A 17,936-nucleotide genomic window follows, 5' to 3' on the forward strand; every position below is an offset into this window, starting at 1 on the left:
TCATAAGACCGCATCCTGCTACTCTGTCCTCATAAGACCGCGTCCTGCTACTCTGTCCTCATAGCACCGCGTCCTGCTACTCTGTCCTCATAGCAACGCGTCCTGCTACTCTGTCCTCATAGCACCGCATCCTGCTACTCTGTCCTCATAGCAACGCGTCCTGCTACTCTGTCCTCATAGCACCGCGTCCTGCTACTCTGTTCTCATAAGACCGCGTCCTGCTACTCTGTCCTCATAGCACCGCATCCTGCTACTCTGTCCTCATAAGACCGCATCCTGCTACTCTGTCCTCATAAGACCGCATCCTGCTACTCTGTCCTCATAAGACCGCGTCCTGCTACTCTGTCCTCATAGCACCGCGTCCTGCTACTCTGTCCTCATAAGACCGCATCCTGCTACTCTGTCCTCATAGCACAGCGTCCTGCTACTCTGTCCTCATAGCAACGCGTCCTGCTACTCTGTCCTCATAGCACCGCGTCCTGCTACTCTGTCCTCATAGCAACGCGTCCTGCTACTCTGTCCTCATAAGACCGCGTCCTGCTACTCTGTCCTCATAAGACCGCGTCCTGCTACTCTGTCCTCATAGCAACGCGTCCTGCTACTCTGTCCTCATAGCACCGCGTCCTGCTACTCTGTCCTCATAGCACCGCGTCCTGCTACTCTGTCCTCATAGCAACGTGTCCTGCTACTCTGTCCTCATAGCACAGCGTCCTGCTACTCTGTCCTCATAGCACCGCGTCCTGCTACTCTGTCCTCATAGCACCGCGTCCTGCTACTCTGTCCTCATAGCACCGCGTCCTGCTACTCTGTCCTCATAGCACCGCGTCCTGCTACTCTGTCCTCATAGCAACGCGTCCTGCTACTCTGTTCTCATAGCACCGCGTCCTGCTACTCTGTCCTCATAGCACCGCGTCCTGCTACTCTGTCCTCATAAGACCGCGTCCTGCTACTCTGTCCTCATAGCACCGCGTCCTGCTACTCTGTCCTCATAGCACCGCATCCTGCTACTCTGTCCTCATAAGACCGCGTCCTGCTACTCTGTCCTCATAGCACCGCATCCTGCTACTCTGTCCTCATAAGACCGCATCCTGCTACTCTGTCCTCATAGCACCGCATCCTGCTACTCTGTCCTCATAAGACCGCATCCTGCTACTCTGTCCTCATAAGACCGCATCCTGCTACTCTGTCCTCATAAGACCGCGTCCTGCTACTCTGTCCTCATAGCACCGCGTCCTGCTACTCTGTCCTCATAGCAACGCGTCCTGCTACTCTGTCCTCATAGCAACGCGTCCTGCTACTCTGTTCTCATAGCACCGCATCCTGCTACTCTGTCCTCATAGCAACGCGTCCTGCTACTCTGTCCTCATAGCACCGCATCCTGCTACTCTGTCCTCATAGCAACGCGTCCTGCTACTCTGTCCTCATAGCACCGCATCCTGCTACTCTGTCCTCATAAGACCGCATCCTGCTACTCTGTCCTCATAAGACCGCGTCCTGCTACTCTGTCCTCATAGCACCGCGTCCTGCTACTCTGTCCTCATAGCAACGCGTCCTGCTACTCTGTCCTCATAGCACCGCATCCTGCTACTCTGTCCTCATAGCAACGCGTCCTGCTACTCTGTCCTCATAGCACCGCGTCCTGCTACTCTGTTCTCATAAGACCGCGTCCTGCTACTCTGTCCTCATAGCACCGCATCCTGCTACTCTGTCCTCATAAGACCGCATCCTGCTACTCTGTCCTCATAAGACCGCATCCTGCTACTCTGTCCTCATAAGACCGCATCCTGCTACTCTGTCCTCATAAGACCGCATCCTGCTACTCTGTCCTCATAAGACCGCGTCCTGCTACTCTGTCCTCATAGCACCGCATCCTGCTACTCTGTCCTCATAAGACCGCATCCTGCTACTCTGTCCTCATAGCACCGCGTCCTGCTACTCTGTCCTCATAGCACCGCGTCCTGCTACTCTGTCCTCATAGCACCGCATCCTGCTACTCTGTCCTCATAAGACCGCATCCTGCTACTCTGTCCTCATAGCACCGCGTCCTGCTACTCTGTCCTCATAGCAACGCGTCCTGCTACTCTGTCCTCATAGCACCGCATCCTGCTACTCTGTCCTCATAAGACCGCATCCTGCTACTCTGTCCTCATAGCACCGCATCCTGCTACTCTGTCCTCATAAGACCGCATCCTGCTACTCTGTCCTCATAAGACCGCATCCTGCTACTCTGTCCTCATAGCACCGCATCCTGCTACTCTGTCCTCATAAGACCGCATCCTGCTACTCTGTCCTCATAGCACCGCGTCCTGCTACTCTGTCCTCATAGCAACGCGTCCTGCTACTCTGTCCTCATAGCACAGCGTCCTGCTACTCTGTCCTCATAGCAACGCGTCCTGCTACTCTGTCCTCATAGCACCGCGTCCTGCTACTCTGTCCTCATAGCACCGCGTCCTGCTACTCTGTCCTCATAGCACCGCGTCCTGCTACTCTGTCCTCATAGCAACGCGTCCTGCTACTCTGTTCTCATAGCACCGCGTCCTGCTACTCTGTCCTCATAGCACCGCGTCCTGCTACTCTGTCCTCATAGCAACGCGTCCTGCTACTCTGTCCTCATAGCACAGCGTCCTGCTACTCTGTCCTCATAGCACAGCGTCCTGCTACTCTGTCCTCATAGCAACGCGTCCTGCTACTCTGTCCTCATAGCACCGCGTCCTGCTACTCTGTCCTCATAGCAACGCGTCCTGCTACTCTGTCCTCATAAGACCGCGTCCTGCTACTCTGTCCTCATAAGACCGCGTCCTGCTACTCTGTCCTCATAGCAACGCGTCCTGCTACTCTGTCCTCATAGCACCGCGTCCTGCTACTCTGTCCTCATAGCACCGCGTCCTGCTACTCTGTCCTCATAGCAACGTGTCCTGCTACTCTGTCCTCATAGCACAGCGTCCTGCTACTCTGTCCTCATAGCACCGCGTCCTGCTACTCTGTCCTCATAGCACCGCGTCCTGCTACTCTGTCCTCATAGCACCGCGTCCTGCTACTCTGTCCTCATAGCACCGCGTCCTGCTACTCTGTCCTCATAGCAACGCGTCCTGCTACTCTGTTCTCATAGCACCGCGTCCTGCTACTCTGTCCTCATAGCACCGCGTCCTGCTACTCTGTCCTCATAGCACAGCGTCCTGCTACTCTGTCCTCATAGCAACGCGTCCTGCTACTCTGTCCTCATAGCACCGCGTCCTGCTACTCTGTCCTCATAGCAACGCGTCCTGCTACTCTGTCCTCATAAGACCGCGTCCTGCTACTCTGTCCTCATAAGACCGCGTCCTGCTACTCTGTCCTCATAGCAACGCGTCCTGCTACTCTGTCCTCATAGCACCGCGTCCTGCTACTCTGTCCTCATAGCACCGCGTCCTGCTACTCTGTCCTCATAGCAACGCGTCCTGCTACTCTGTCCTCATAGCACCGCATCCTGCTACTCTGTCCTCATAAGACCGCATCCTGCTACTCTGTCCTCATAAGACCGCGTCCTGCTACTCTGTCCTCATAAGACCGCGTCCTGCTACTCTGTCCTCATAGCAACGCGTCCTGCTACTCTGTCCTCATAGCAACGCGTCCTGCTACTCTGTCCTCATAGCAACGCGTCCTGCTACTCTGTCCTCATAGCACAGCATCCTGCTGTCCTCATAGCACCGCGTCCTGCTACTCTGTCCTCATAGCACAGCGTCCTGCTGTCCTCATAGCACCGCGTCCTGCTACTCTGTCGAAACAGATCAACATTAGACGGCACGTTAACGATCTAATTAACTGACCCACTGAACACAAACAGCTCTAACGGGTCTCTACTCAGTAAAAAGACGACAGATTTCAGTACAGAAGTGTTTAATATTTGAGCATGGGCTGACGTGATCATCTATGTTTGCAATCAAACTGTCAAAACATAAACTAGAACATGACAGAAAGACAGAAACACGGTTTGTGGTCCCAACAAGAAACCTGCATCACAAACCTCAAACATAACGTTCAATAAAAGATTAAAGTCAGTGATTTATAACTTTTTATATGATGCAAAATTAATGTTTTGCATTTGCCAGCTGCTACACTTTCTTTTAAAGAAAAAGACAAATGATTAATGGTCACCTGCTGCAATATTCAGGCTCATTCAGTCATTAAAGCATCAGTAGGCGAGATTGGAGCAAATATGATTAAAAAAACGGTCTCTATATCGTGACAGTAGAACATGAAACAGGTAACCTGAAAAAAATCATGTGTCTCTGTGTCCTCCGGTGCTCCTAACGGAATCTGCAAGATTTCACAGACCGGAGGAAAACAAGCAGTAAGAGCTGATCTGAGGTCTGCTGTCCATCTGCCGTCTATGAGAGCCGGCTGTCAATCACTCTGAACTCCGACCAAACGGTCAAACTAGGCAGCGCTGATCAAATCTGAATCAATATTCTGTTACGTTAATGTCTATTTCTCTTCACGTTCTCAGAATCATCTTGTAGTGCACGGTTTAGCTGGAAAATGAGAACGTTTGTGACGCCGCCGTCATTGTAGAAATCTGTTGAAGGAACGCCAAGTTCTGGTCACATGACTGGAGCACAGCCAATAGGAACGCTCTCTCAATGAAGTGACCTGTGATTGGTCAAAGTCTCCCGTCACGGGCTAGATATTCTAAAGCCTGAAAACAGAGCCATGAGGAGAGCAGAAGTCTAGTTATCTCTCAGAACACTTGAATTACAATATGCTGAAAGGTTATTATGGAATTGTTGCCCAATGATGTCAAACATATATTCTGCCTACTGCAGCTTTAAGTCATCCATCCATTTGGTTTTTACCCGCTTATCCTGTTCAGGGTCACTGGGACATTTTAATCAGGGTATACATAATTCAGAAAGTACATGCATGTAAATCCTCTGAACATGCTGACTGTTGTTTATGCATGAGTACTCTCCTAAGGCCTGTACACCACGGTGACAACACAATGACACGTTCCTCTGATGCAAACGGATGTTTTTAACCGACTTTAACAAACTGCTTCTATAGAGTCATTAGGAGCTGCGGTGTTGCTTTAAATGTGTTTTAATTTGTAATTTAATTTTTTTTTAAATTAATTTTCTGTTTCTTTTGTTCAGAGCAACGTAATTTTATTTCTATTTATTTAAGTGATTTAACAATATTTTTCCTTTGTAGCTTTTTATTTCCAATCCTGCAAAAAATAACTTTATTTTACAAAAATCCATGTGGTTTTAAATCACTTCTCTTTTCTCCTAATGAGCTGTGTTGTAACACCACATACCTGTGACATCTCACTCAATGTTTGACAACATCTTAAGATATTAATACTAAATGAAATAAGCATTATTATATCATTCTTGTATCACCTAAATCTAAAGAGAAACAGAGATATTGTGAGCATAACAAAGGGCCAGCACAGACATATTATATAATATTTGTTCCTAATAAACTGCAGACTGATGAGCATGAAAAGCAGTCTTTAAACGTCGGGTCTAAACTGGCAGCATTGATCTAAATATATGACTTTGGATAAATATAAATACATTTTTAAATAATGATTTTATGCAGATAAAGAGGCGTTTTCTCTGTGTTTTAGTAGTTTGTGCTGATAGAAACACAGCGGCAGTAACTTGCTGCATACTGAATTATAATGGTATAGTTTACTGTGAGGCTGCCAGCGGGAGAAAGTAGGCCTGTATAGTAATGATGTAACGATAAGCGGGTGAGAGACACTTGCTAGCGTGTGCCGGCTACGGACCAGAGAGGCTTAAGGGCTTGTTTGTGTGTGTGTTGGGGGTGGGGGGGGAAGTTTATATAACCATCAGGGCTTGTTCAGCTCCTCGCATTGCTAATGCGACTTCCCCGGCCACAAGCCTGCCTTAAGCCAGAGGATAACAATAAGAGAGAGAGACAGACAGACAGACAGACCAGGAGACAGACAGACAGAGGTTTTAAGCCGTGCTCTGCACTCAGCATCACTACACACAAATCAGCAGCTCATCTGTCTGTCAGACACACAACTGTGAGAGGAGTTCCTCCTCAGCATCACTCACAACTCAACAGAACGATGAATCCGTTCACTTCGTCTCTCGTTCACTTACAGAGAGCAGAGGATGAAAACTGATGAAGTATTGTGTGTGATATCTCCTCTTCCTCTGAGCCAGAGAGCTCCATTAAAACTCATCAATGAGCCTCACTGGGTGACATCTTCCTTCATCACCATGAACACACACTGTAGTTTATTCTGACTCAATCCCTCATACACCGTTCTGCTGTCACTAATACTCACTAGAGCACCACATTTATTTTTATTTTAATAGTCCTTCTGTTTGTTTAATAAGAACTTTAAAAAGTAGTTTTAAAAAAGGTCACCAAAAAAAATGTGTAGAAAATGTATTAAAAAACTATTTTAAAAAAGTCCCAAAAAAAGATCAAAAGTGTGAAAAAAGTCCCAACAATGTGTGAAAAATATCTGAAAAACTGTGTGGAAAATGTGTAGAAAATGTATTAAAAAATATTTAAAAAAAAAAAAAAAAGTGTGAAAAAAGTCCCAAAAATGTGAGGAAAATATCCAAAAAACAGTGTGGAAAATATCCAAAAAACAGTGTGGAAAATATCCAAAAAACAGTGTGGAAAATATCCAAAAAACAGTGTGGAAAATATCCAAAAAACAGTGTGGAAAATGTGTAAAAAAATGTAAAAAAAAATAAATGTGTGAAAAATATCCCCAAAAAAATTGTATTAAAAATATTTTTTTAAAAAGTTAAAAAAAAAAAGTCAAAAAAATTTGAGGAAAATATCCGAAAAACAGTGTGGAAATTTTTTTTTTTTTAAAAGTGTAAAGAAAAAAAAAAAAAAGAAATGTGGGAAAAATATCCCCCCAAAAAACGCTGGGTAAAATGTGTAGAAAAATGTTAAAAAAAAAAAAAAAAAAAAAAGCGTAAAAAATGTGTGATAAATATCCCCCAAAAAACTGTTTGGAAAATGTGTAGAAAATGTTTAAATTTTTTTTTTTTTTTTTTTAAAAGTCCAAAAAAAAAAAGTGTGAAAAAAGTCCAAAAATGTGAGGAAAATATTCGAAAAAAAAATGTAAAAAAATAAAAGTATGAAAACTATCCCCATAAAAACTGTTTGAAAAATGTGTAGAAAATGTATTAAAAAACAATTTTAAAAAGTCCAAAAAATTTGTGAAAAATATCTGAAACACTGTGTGGAAAATGTGTAGGAAAAAAAATACATTATTTAGAGACGGACAAACACATTGCAGGTTTTGATCTTTTCTTGGCATTTATCGACAATAAGAAAAATATATGATCCTAAAGTCATCCCAGAAGTCAGTTTGACTCGTCGTTTAGAAGTCTTTAGACGTGTGTTACAGCCAGAGAGAGACAGGTAGAGTTAAAGGTGGGCTACTAATAGCTCAGGTACCAGCAGTGTGTACTATAACTATCCAGAGTCTGTGTGCCGCCGTGTTGACTCGGTGTTCAGACTGTGACTGCAGGCTAAAGGACCAGCGAGGATGCTATTCTTAGTCGAGCACAGCAGCCTCCCAGAGCACCGGCACACGCTAACTACAAACTCACCAACACACACAGCACAATCCTGCTTCACTATTCACTTTAATGTGACATTAAGTCTCTGGTTTTAAATATATATATAATATATATTTACATAACTGTGAGAGAAAAGCTGTCAAACACGTACATATAATCAGAAAATACTTGTTTCTTATCCATATTAAATTCCCTTTTTAAACATCTTCATAGTCTCTGTTCTCTTGTTGTCCATCACTGATCGCCTCTACTGTTTCTATTGGTTTCTATTTGACACTTTAAAATGTGTTTCAACTTCCTGTCTGAGCTACAGTACATTATCCTCTTCAACCTATCAACCCTCGTCACCATGGAAACACATCAGTCAGGTGGTGCAGTAGCCTACAGTGGGCAGCAGCATTAGCATAAAGCTAAAATCACCAGCCGACCCTTCAAAATAAAAGCACCACTTCTGTTAAATTTACTTTTAAATCAACCGACTTCTCAGCGTACTTCAGCCAAAGACAAGCTGATAATACTGAGAGTTTGTATTTACTTAAAGCTGCTCTAATCACTAATCAATAGTTTTACGTTGACTTTAGTTCCCTTGAGCTCTATGAGGCGTTTATCGTCTTTCAGCTCATTGTTTCGGTTTAATCTCACTTCTCTCATCATATGAAGTTGATGAACTTGCATGATTCTTGATATTTTGGGTTGTATACACACAACGTATCCTCCGTATACAACGGTTCACATGACATCTGAAGTTATTCCTCATTTTTTTTCGTGCGCCAATTCACGCTCTTTACATACATGCAGTCTTTTCAAAATAAACTTCCGCCTTCACAGGAAACTACTTAGTTTTAGGTTTAGTAAAAAATATGGTGGTTAAGCAGATTTAAACAACAAAATCTATGAATTTCCTCTCATTATCAGCGTGGTATCAACAGAGCGATCGTGTCTCAGGATGACGAGATAAAACTAGTGCAGATTTGTGCTTCAAATCAGGAAGTTGTCGCTCTCTGAAAGCAACCAACTCAGCCTGATGCAAATAAAGGCACAAAAACAATCACAGTCCTCCGCCGGTCCTCCGATGAGCTTTTCTCCTGGTGGCTTATTATAACGTTTCCAGCTCATTAGGCAGAAAATCACAGCCGTGAACTGAATCACGGTCACTCACTGTTTATATTTAAAAGCCTATTTAACTCATCGTTGACTAATCCAATTAAGAGGGATGCTGCAAACATCCAGTACATCAGCGGGTAAACACTAGAGACTAATGTAAAGTCATCTACATGTCATGCACGTACAAGAGCTCAGCCCACATGGATTCATAATAATAATAATACACCAAAAATACAGCTGCAAGAACGATATACTGCCTTTATCAACCCGGTCTCATAGAACAGCGTATAAATATCACAACATTACACGGACGCTCCACGTGTCACGAGGACGCATTTTAGCTTTTTTGCATGTCATTTAGCCGCTATATTACTTTTATTTTACATCCAAAACATGTGATGTACTTATTAAATATGATGCACTTTTATAGATTAAAGGACCCTCACAGGTGTTTTCAGGTATGTTGCTCATTAGTCCTCTTCCTCTGCTGGGATTTACGTGAACTCATCATGAACTTAGATGAATAATAAAGTTGTAACAGAGGAGCAGCTGAAGTCGCCAAAAAAATATTTTACATCTTCTTGCACAATGAATATTTTTACTTTTGATAGTTGGAGATGCAGCAGTTTGTGTCACAGAGCAACGTCCAAGACTGACGACACAAACGGTGCTAGTTTGATCTCCTCCTGACCTGATGGAGGTCTGATGGAGACCTGATGAAGATCTGATGGAGATCTGATGGAGACCTGATGGAGATCTGATGGAGACCTGATGGAGATCTGATGGAGACCTGATGGAGATCTGATGGAGACCTGATGGAGGTCTGATGGAGACCTGATGAAGATCTGATGGAGACCTGATGGAGACCTGATGGAGGTCTGATGAAGACCTGATGGAGGTCTGATGGAGACCTGATGAAGACCTGATGGAGACCTGATGGAGGTCTGATGGAGATCTGATTGATGGAGACCTGATGAAGACCTGATGGAGACCTGATGGAGACCTGATGGAGGTCTGATGGAGATCTGATTGATGGAGACCTGATGAAGACCTGATGGAGACCTGATGGAGACCTGATGGAGGTCTGATGAAGACATGATGGAGGTCTGATGGAGACCTGATGGAGGTCTGATGAAGACATGATGGAGGTCTGATGGAGACCTGATTGAGGTCTGATGAAAGTCTAAATCTAAATGTGAAGCAGGTTTCTAATGGAGCAACATTAAAGTGAGAGGAAACATCAGAGAGCCTCAAAGCGCTCCGGTTCAATGAGACTCGGCTCATTTGATGTCCACTCTCTTCCTCAGATACAACATTAATAATTCAGTCGCCTGTATCTGTGGCTCATAATAATGCTGTTCATTAACATGACTGTGATCAATACGTTGATCTCAATATACTGAATATCATTCTTTGTTGTTGTGAGTCAAGATCTCATAAACCTCTTAAAGTTGATTTCAGCATTTGAATTTGCTGCTTTACTTCGTTTTCTTGCATTAAAAGTTAATTGAATATTTTGGGGTTTGACTGTTAGTTGATCAAAACAAGATATTTGATGAAGACACTTTGAACTCTAGAATAATTGTGAAATAATTGTTCACAGTTTTCTGATGTGTTATAAACTAAATGATTAATTGATTAATCAAGAAAGTAAGCGGATAGATTAATTGTCTATTAAGTATTCGTCACTCTTGAGTTCTAACTTCTATCTCTGTGTCTCATCGACGTCTTTTCACTCCCAGCAGATCAACTATAAACACGTTTACCGTCAGACACCTCTCCGTCTGATCTAGATCTTTTCTAACATTTGACCTTTCCTGTTATTAACCGACTGCTCTGGAGGGTGCTGAAAGCAGCGCGGCCGTACTGTCCAGTCTGGTTTCCCACCGGCAGTGTTCACAGCAGAGAGGAGGAGTAAACAGGAGCTCCACAGCAGACAGACCCCCGTGGCTCTAATGCCAAGCTGTCTGTCTCACTGCAGATTAACTCTCCTCTTTCACTGTCCTCATCTTTACTTTGTGAGTGAGAGAAACACAAAGAGAGAGAGAGAGACAGTTTGTTAGTAAAGAAGAAGAAGATCAGATGATTGACTGACAAACTACCGGCATGAAACAGAAACAGCTGGTTTCACTTTCATCAAGACAGCAGTTACTTAACGGGCCTACTGGAACAGACCCAGGGGCCCAACAGGTTAAGGGGGCCCGGTCCTGAGCTCTGTTTGAAGTTACTGCCAACATTTCTTATTGTGGGAAGTCACAAAGAGACGGAAAACAACCAAAAACAGACCCAAAATGACCAAAATTAAACACAATACATCTACAAAGAGACACAAAACGTCTACAAAGACATGCGAAACGACCAAAACGAGACGCAAAACTACCAAAATGACCACAAAGAGGCACAAAAAGGTCTACAAAGAGATGCGAAACGTCCAACAATAGACCTAAAACATCTACAAAGAGATGCAAAACAACCAAAAATAGACACAAAACATCTACAAAGAGATGCAAAACAACCAAAAATAGACACAAAACATCTACAAAGAGATGCAAAACAAACCAAAAATAGACAAAAGATCTACAAAGAGATGCAAAACCTCCAAAACAAGACGCAAAACTACCAAAACGACCACAAAATGACATAAAACATCTACAAAGAGATGCAAAACAACCAAAAATAGACACAAAACATCTACAAAGAGACACAAAACGTCTACAAAGACATGCGAAACGACCAAAACGAGACGCAAAACTACCAAAATGACCACAAAGAAGCACAAAAAGGTCTACAAAGAGATGCGAAACGTCCAACAATAGACCTAAAACATCTACAAAGAGATGCAAAACAACCAAAAATAGACACAAAACATCTACAAAGAGATGCAAAACAACCAAAAATAGACACAAAACATCTACAAAGAGATGCAAAACAAACCAAAAATAGACAAAAGATCTACAAAGAGATGCAAAACCTCCAAAACAAGACGCAAAACTACCAAAACGACCACAAAATGACATAAAACATCTACAAAGAGATGCATTACAACCAAAAACAGATGCAGAACAACCACAAAGATGCATAAAAACCAAAACGATGCAAAGCATCTACAAACAGATGCAAAACGTCTACAAACAGATGCAAAGCGTCTACAAACAGATGCAAAACGTCTACAAACAGATGCAAAGCGTCTACAAACAGATGCGAAACACCCAAAACGAAGACAAAACAACCACAAAGAGACACGAAATGTCCACCAAGAAACGCAAAACAACCAAAAAGACACAAAACATCTATAAAGAGGTGCAAAATAAGGGTTTAAGACTGAAATATGGACACAGATAAAATGAGATTTCTGCAGTGCATGAGCCCTGATAACTACAGGAAGGTAAGAGGAGGAAGAACGTCTCCAAGCAGAGAAACACACTCTGCATGTCACATTATGATATGTGACATTAAACACATCTAGAGTACACACTAACTGCTCTGTGTTAAAGTGTAAGGAACAGATCACAGCGTTGTGTCTCTGCATCCTGCTGATGAGCCCTTTAACAGGATTCACAGGTGAGCTGTTGGTCAAACATCCAACAACACAACACAGCAGCCCACTGTCTCCTACTGTAGATGTGGAACGTTTACTTTAAAGGCCAGTAAACAATGAGCAGTTTATGCATGCAAGACAACCTGAACGGCAAGCTGCTGCTTAAAGTCCCAGATATTATGATGTAGTTTGGTTCCTAGAGTAAAGCTGTCCTCCTGGTTCTTGTTTTATCTGCAGAGAAGCAGCCATGTGAGAGTTTCTCTGCAGCAGAAAGGACTCAGGTGTTGGCTGGAGGGAAACTACAGAGATGGACAAATAATACAGTGACTGCTCTCAACTGGGAGTGCTGGGAAGGAACAGATGATGCACAACAGAGAGTAGGAAATGCATCCACACTGGATTTCTAACAGGATGTTTAGTAGTAAATAAGAGTATCATTTGCAAGTATAAAGAATTTGGAGACATTTATCTGAGGAAGTTGACCTCTCATCTTCTGGGACACGCCAGTCTTTAAGGGTTTAACTTTCGCTTTCTAAAAAAAGCAAGGCCCTCCTCAATGTTATTAATGTTTTCTTTGACTAATCAAGAACAGGAGTCTGCAGCCATGTCAGCAGCTGTGTGAAGCTAAAGGGGAACTCCACAGAGTTTACACATCAGAGTGGGTTTCCAGGTGTTGGTGCGAGCTGGTCTCAAACATCCATTCGCAGCTTTACCAACAAAAAGTAATGCACTGAAATGCATATATATATCCCACAAAATCAGTTTGTATGCAATCCACGTCATCATGAACCAGGAAGTATACAGAGCGACAAACGTCACGTAGCCCACGGAGGAGGTCGGAGTGGATGGCTCCAAAAACACACAACTTTCGCCAATCCTGTTGAAATCGGCAGGACGAGGGCTAGTTAGCAGTTAGCAGTTAGCAGCCGGTAAGCCACACAATCCTGCACGGAGCTAACGGCTAACGTTAAAGGGACTATTTGTAACTTTCAGAAATGCTTGTTAACAGCGACACCTGTGGCCGTTAAGTCAACGAAAGTCAGCGTCGGGCTCGCGCTTGCTCGCTCTAAATAGACATGAACGAGCATCGCTCAACACAGTGAGGAGACACACGTCAGCTAAAAGCACAATATCACTCTATATTTCAGCTGCTTGGCAGTAATATTAGCTGACCAGACCAAGGTCTCTCCATGAATCAATGCTGATACTGTGTTTGCTTCTCCTGCCTCAGCCTCCGGTGTCTCCCTCTCTGGAGGCTGAGCAGGAAAAGCGGGTCGGTGACGGGGCTCCGCAGAGAGAAACGTTACCGTCTCCGACCGGGTGCCCCTGACAACGTTTCTCTCTGCGGAGCTCAGTCACTTCACAAGACACGGGAAACCTCTGTTGGTCTGGAGGAGCTGCAGCAGTTATTTCTGCACAAACGCCCACTGTACATTCACTAGATATTCTCAGAGCTAAACTAACTCTTCTGCAGTGTGGAGTGAGCGCGCGTTCACGTCTAGAGGTGGAGCGAGACAGCGAGAACGCGTGCTCTGTCTGAGTGAAGGCAAGCAGGCAGAGGAGGAGAGACATCGGCCATATGCGAGCGCGCATGTGTCCCGACCCGGTACATTTATACGCTTAAAAAGTTACAAACAGTCCCTTTAACGGGAGGTGCCACTGATTTACATGATGATAAGTTCAGGCTCTATTCAGTAAAAATTGGGCGAAGGTAAATTCCGACATTGTCATGATGTGTTCAAATGTAATCTTGTAAAATGTAGTTTTTTGGTGAGAAACTTGAATAAATCCAGATGTTTGAAGGAGATGTTTTCACAGCAATATAAAATAGAGAGAGAATTATGAGTTGTTTAACTTCATAACAAAAACCAGTATTCAAACAGTAATGAAAGGTGTTGCAGTTCATGGGATTTATTGTTTTACACTGTGGTATTGAATTGGTATCGAGTATCGTGGCATTTTACTGGCGACTGCTAAATTCTTGACATCCCTACTAATAATTGTGTGACAGTATTGGATGGAAACAAGCATTCATTTGCATTTTCTTTTGCTAATTTTCTCGAAATTCTGTTAAAATGTGCGACACATTTGGATGGAAACCCGGCTGCTATCGGTGCTTCTATAGTCCGACCGATCCTGGATGTCTGAGGCTGATACAGATGTTGAAATTCATGACACATGAGGATGAAGAATAAACTCGTCAGTGCTGTCTGGAGGACAAACTATATAATGGTGACAAAAGAAATGTCCATGATATGGACATGAGGACAAAGCTTACATGGAGTGATTCTGATAGTCGGAGCTTTAAATGTAACTACAGCAGTCATGAATTCACCTGCTGTGTTTCAGCAGATTGTCTCCCCTCTACAACGTGTGAACACATTAAATCTGTATGAAAACAACACGTCTGCCTCTATAAACATGTGAAGTTATGACTGAGTCAGGGCGTGACAGGCAGCGTGCGTCCACCGAGGCGTGACGGACAGATTACCTGCGTATCGATGAGGAGATTAGATTATTTAACCGATATAATCCAGTTTGTATAAAAACTGAAATAAGCTGCATCCATGTAGGATCTGTGGAGCGAGCGGTGAGGAGGAGGAAATGAGCTTTTATAGTTTAGAAAAATTAAATAAAATGGTCAACGTGACGGCAGCTGCTGACGGGATGAAACATCTTCAGACCCTGAAGCAGCAGAAACTGGAATATGGGTCATTTAAAATTAGCTTTCACACAACTGATATTATTCTGTTTACAGTTAAATCATCAATAGTATCAGGTTCTTTATGTCTCTATAAAGGATGTGTTATCTAACACAACATTACTAGTATCCAGGATATTACAGCCGTGAGAGAGAAGTACGAGTCGTTTTACGTCTTTTACTGCAAAACATGGAAGTTGTGTTTATCAGAGAAGTTTCCTTCATCTTCTGTGGCAGTAAAGTTTATATTTAGTGGTTTTAGACTGTTGGTCAGACAAAATGAGACATTTAAAGACGTCACCATGGGCTCTGGGAACTTCTGATGGAACTTTTTCACTATTTTCTGACTTTTTGTAGACTAAATGATTAATCTAGAGAATAATCTGCACACTAATAGACAATGAAAATAATAACATTGCTGCCCCACATGAGTTGAGATCATTTTGTCCCATGTACGTACTCATCCCATCATTATTTGGTCCGTCCAAGTGTCCAAAAAATATTTATTTTACGATCATAAATGACAACGAAGCAGCAAATATTTATATTTCAGAAGCTGAAAACAGACGATTTGGCATTTTTCTCTTTTACAAGTAACAGAAGTGATTAGTTTCATTCACTGATCCTTTCATCCTGCAGCCGCCACCAGCTCAAAGATCACTAGATCAAAATAAATGTATGTTTTAAACCAATGTTTTACTATCTTTCACTTTTCTACTAGAGAGGAGCATCTAAATCAGCTGCTGCTTGGCTGAAATAAAAACCTCTTCAGGACTTCATGCATGGTTTTCATTATTGATTCATCTACAGATTGTCCACAGCCTGGGGTGACGTCTACAACAATTTAAAACTCAAGATATTTAATTTATAACGACATAAAACAAAAAGTAAAAGCAGCAAATCCTCAATTTTGCTTGAAAAATGAAATGATGATGAAGTTGCTGGTTCATTTTCTGTCTCTCTCTACATCTGTGAATACACAGAGCAAGTTTTATTTATAGTAACATGAGTTTATTTATGTATCCTGTAGCGACGAGCTGAGACAACCATCATTTCAGTCCGTCGACCATAAACAATGTTTTAAACTGTGAATTATTCATATTTCAGTCAGACTGTAGACTGTCAAAGAAAAAGGCACCAAAAACGAGTCACTTTACATGTAAACAGACTATTATAGTTTTATTTCTTATGTTTTTCTGCTGTATTTATGTGTACAAGTGGTGAAACAATATTTCTCACAACCTTTAACTGTTTATCATTATATTATAAATCTATTAGAACTAAAGATTTGTACATTTTTCTTGTATTTTAGGTTCCTGGCAGCTTTATACTTTGATAAATTGACAAAATGAGAGGTCAGACTGAGAGCTGAGTTTGTAGTTTTAAGATATGACACCATACATGTTGAGTAAAGACAGTTTAAAAGGGTGAAACTAAGACAGAAATTAATGCATAGAATTTTTTTTAAATACCAAAATAAAGCTCCAGGTAATAAAAAAGGCACAAAAACGAGTTACTTTACATGTAAACAAACTGTATTATAGTTTGTTTCTTGCATTTTGTCTGCTGCATTTATGTGCATTAATAATGAAACTATATTTCTAACAACCTCTAACTGTTCTATAATCATATTTTGAGAGATTATCACTAAAGATTTGTACATTTTTATAGGCATATATGCCATTTTTCTTGTATTTTAGGTTCCTGGCAGCTTGATACATTATTTAATACATTAAATTGTTTTATTTATTTTCATTATTATTATTATTATCATTAAATTGACATAATGAGAAGTCAGACTTCCAGCTGTGTTTGTGTTGAACAGATATGACACCATATGTGTTGAGTAAAGACAGTTTAAAGGTGAAACTAAAAGAAATAAAAGTAAAAAAGAAATACCAAAATAAAGCTCCACTTGCTGTACAAGTGGTGAAACAATATTTCCTACAACCTTTAACTGTTCTATTAAAATATTTTAAGTGATTATCACTAAAAAGTTGTACATCTTTATGTGTAATTATTCTTGTATTTTGACAGCTTTACAGCCTACTTTGTTAAACTGATAAAAAGTGAGAAGTCAGACTTGCAGCTGAGTTTGTGCTTAAAATATATGACACCATGCATGTTGAGTAAAGACTGAAAAGGATAAACTATGACAGAAATTAATGCATTAATGCAAAAATATATACAACAATAAAGCTCCAGGAAAAGAAAAAGGAAATTCCCTAAATGTAAAAACACTTCCCCAGCAGCCTCCATCCTCCATCCTCTAACTGGTCTACCTGTTCTCCCTCCCAGTATACAGTGCATAGTGCATAGCTGGACTCACCTGCTGCTTCTCGTTGGACTCCTTGCAGACTGCAGAGACTTTGGGTGCAGGTGCTCTCTCGCACGTGCATCCCTCCAGCAGGTAAATCCCGGAGGGCCTCGCGCTCTGCTCGTTCTCGAAGTAGAAGAGCACGTTCTGGTAGAGCGCGAAGTACTTCTTGTCCGTCCAGCGGCTGTTCTCCGTCGTCTTCCTGCTCAGGTAGCCGCGTCTCGAGCCCTCTTTACGCGCGACCACCGACAGGTACAGCGCGTGGCCCTCGTTGTAGCGCACGCCCTTCTGCATTTTATATCCAAATAGATGGAGAGGGAACAGACGGTGAGGACAGAATCACGACGGAGATCAGCAATAATCCGCTTTGACACCAACTTAAAGAGACAGAGACAGAGACAGAGACAGGTCGCTGCAGCGCGCTGAGCATCACGGGAGGAGAGGAACGCCCCCCCACAGGGCAGGTGCGCAGGAGCGCGTAAAGGGACCAAAAGTTTAATATCACAGTCAGACACCTCCGTTTAGATTTAAAGGACACATTCTCATTTTTTCAATACTCATATAGCAAAAAATGTCTTTTTTATAATTTATTTCTATTTGCCTCAGGCTAACTCCTCCTCCTGTCCATATAGGACACAAACTCAAAGAAATCTCCTCTTAAAATTAAGAGTAAATGTAAGAATCAGAAATGCTTGTTTAACAGCGACACCT

General features: G+C 42.4%; 1 protein-coding gene across 4 annotated transcripts in view; it reads right to left on the reverse strand.

Annotated features, from left to right (window-relative positions):
* Window positions 1-17,626, reverse strand: part of rasgrf2a (Ras protein-specific guanine nucleotide-releasing factor 2a) — a 43,632-nt gene extending 26,006 nt beyond the window's left edge. For all 4 annotated transcript variants that reach the window (XM_074618624.1, XM_074618623.1, XM_074618622.1 and 1 more), the window contains exon 1: window positions 17,238-17,626. In XM_074618624.1, the coding sequence (XP_074474725.1) occupies window positions 17,238-17,519 (282 nt within the window). In that variant the 5' untranslated portion in view covers window positions 17,520-17,626. The remainder of the gene's footprint in view (window positions 1-17,237) is intronic.
* Between the last annotated feature and the right edge of the window lie 310 nt (window positions 17,627-17,936).

The sequence above is a fragment of the Sebastes fasciatus genome, chromosome 19 (genome assembly GCF_043250625.1).
Source record: "Sebastes fasciatus isolate fSebFas1 chromosome 19, fSebFas1.pri, whole genome shotgun sequence".
NCBI classification, from domain to species: Eukaryota; Metazoa; Chordata; class Actinopteri; order Perciformes; family Sebastidae; genus Sebastes; species Sebastes fasciatus.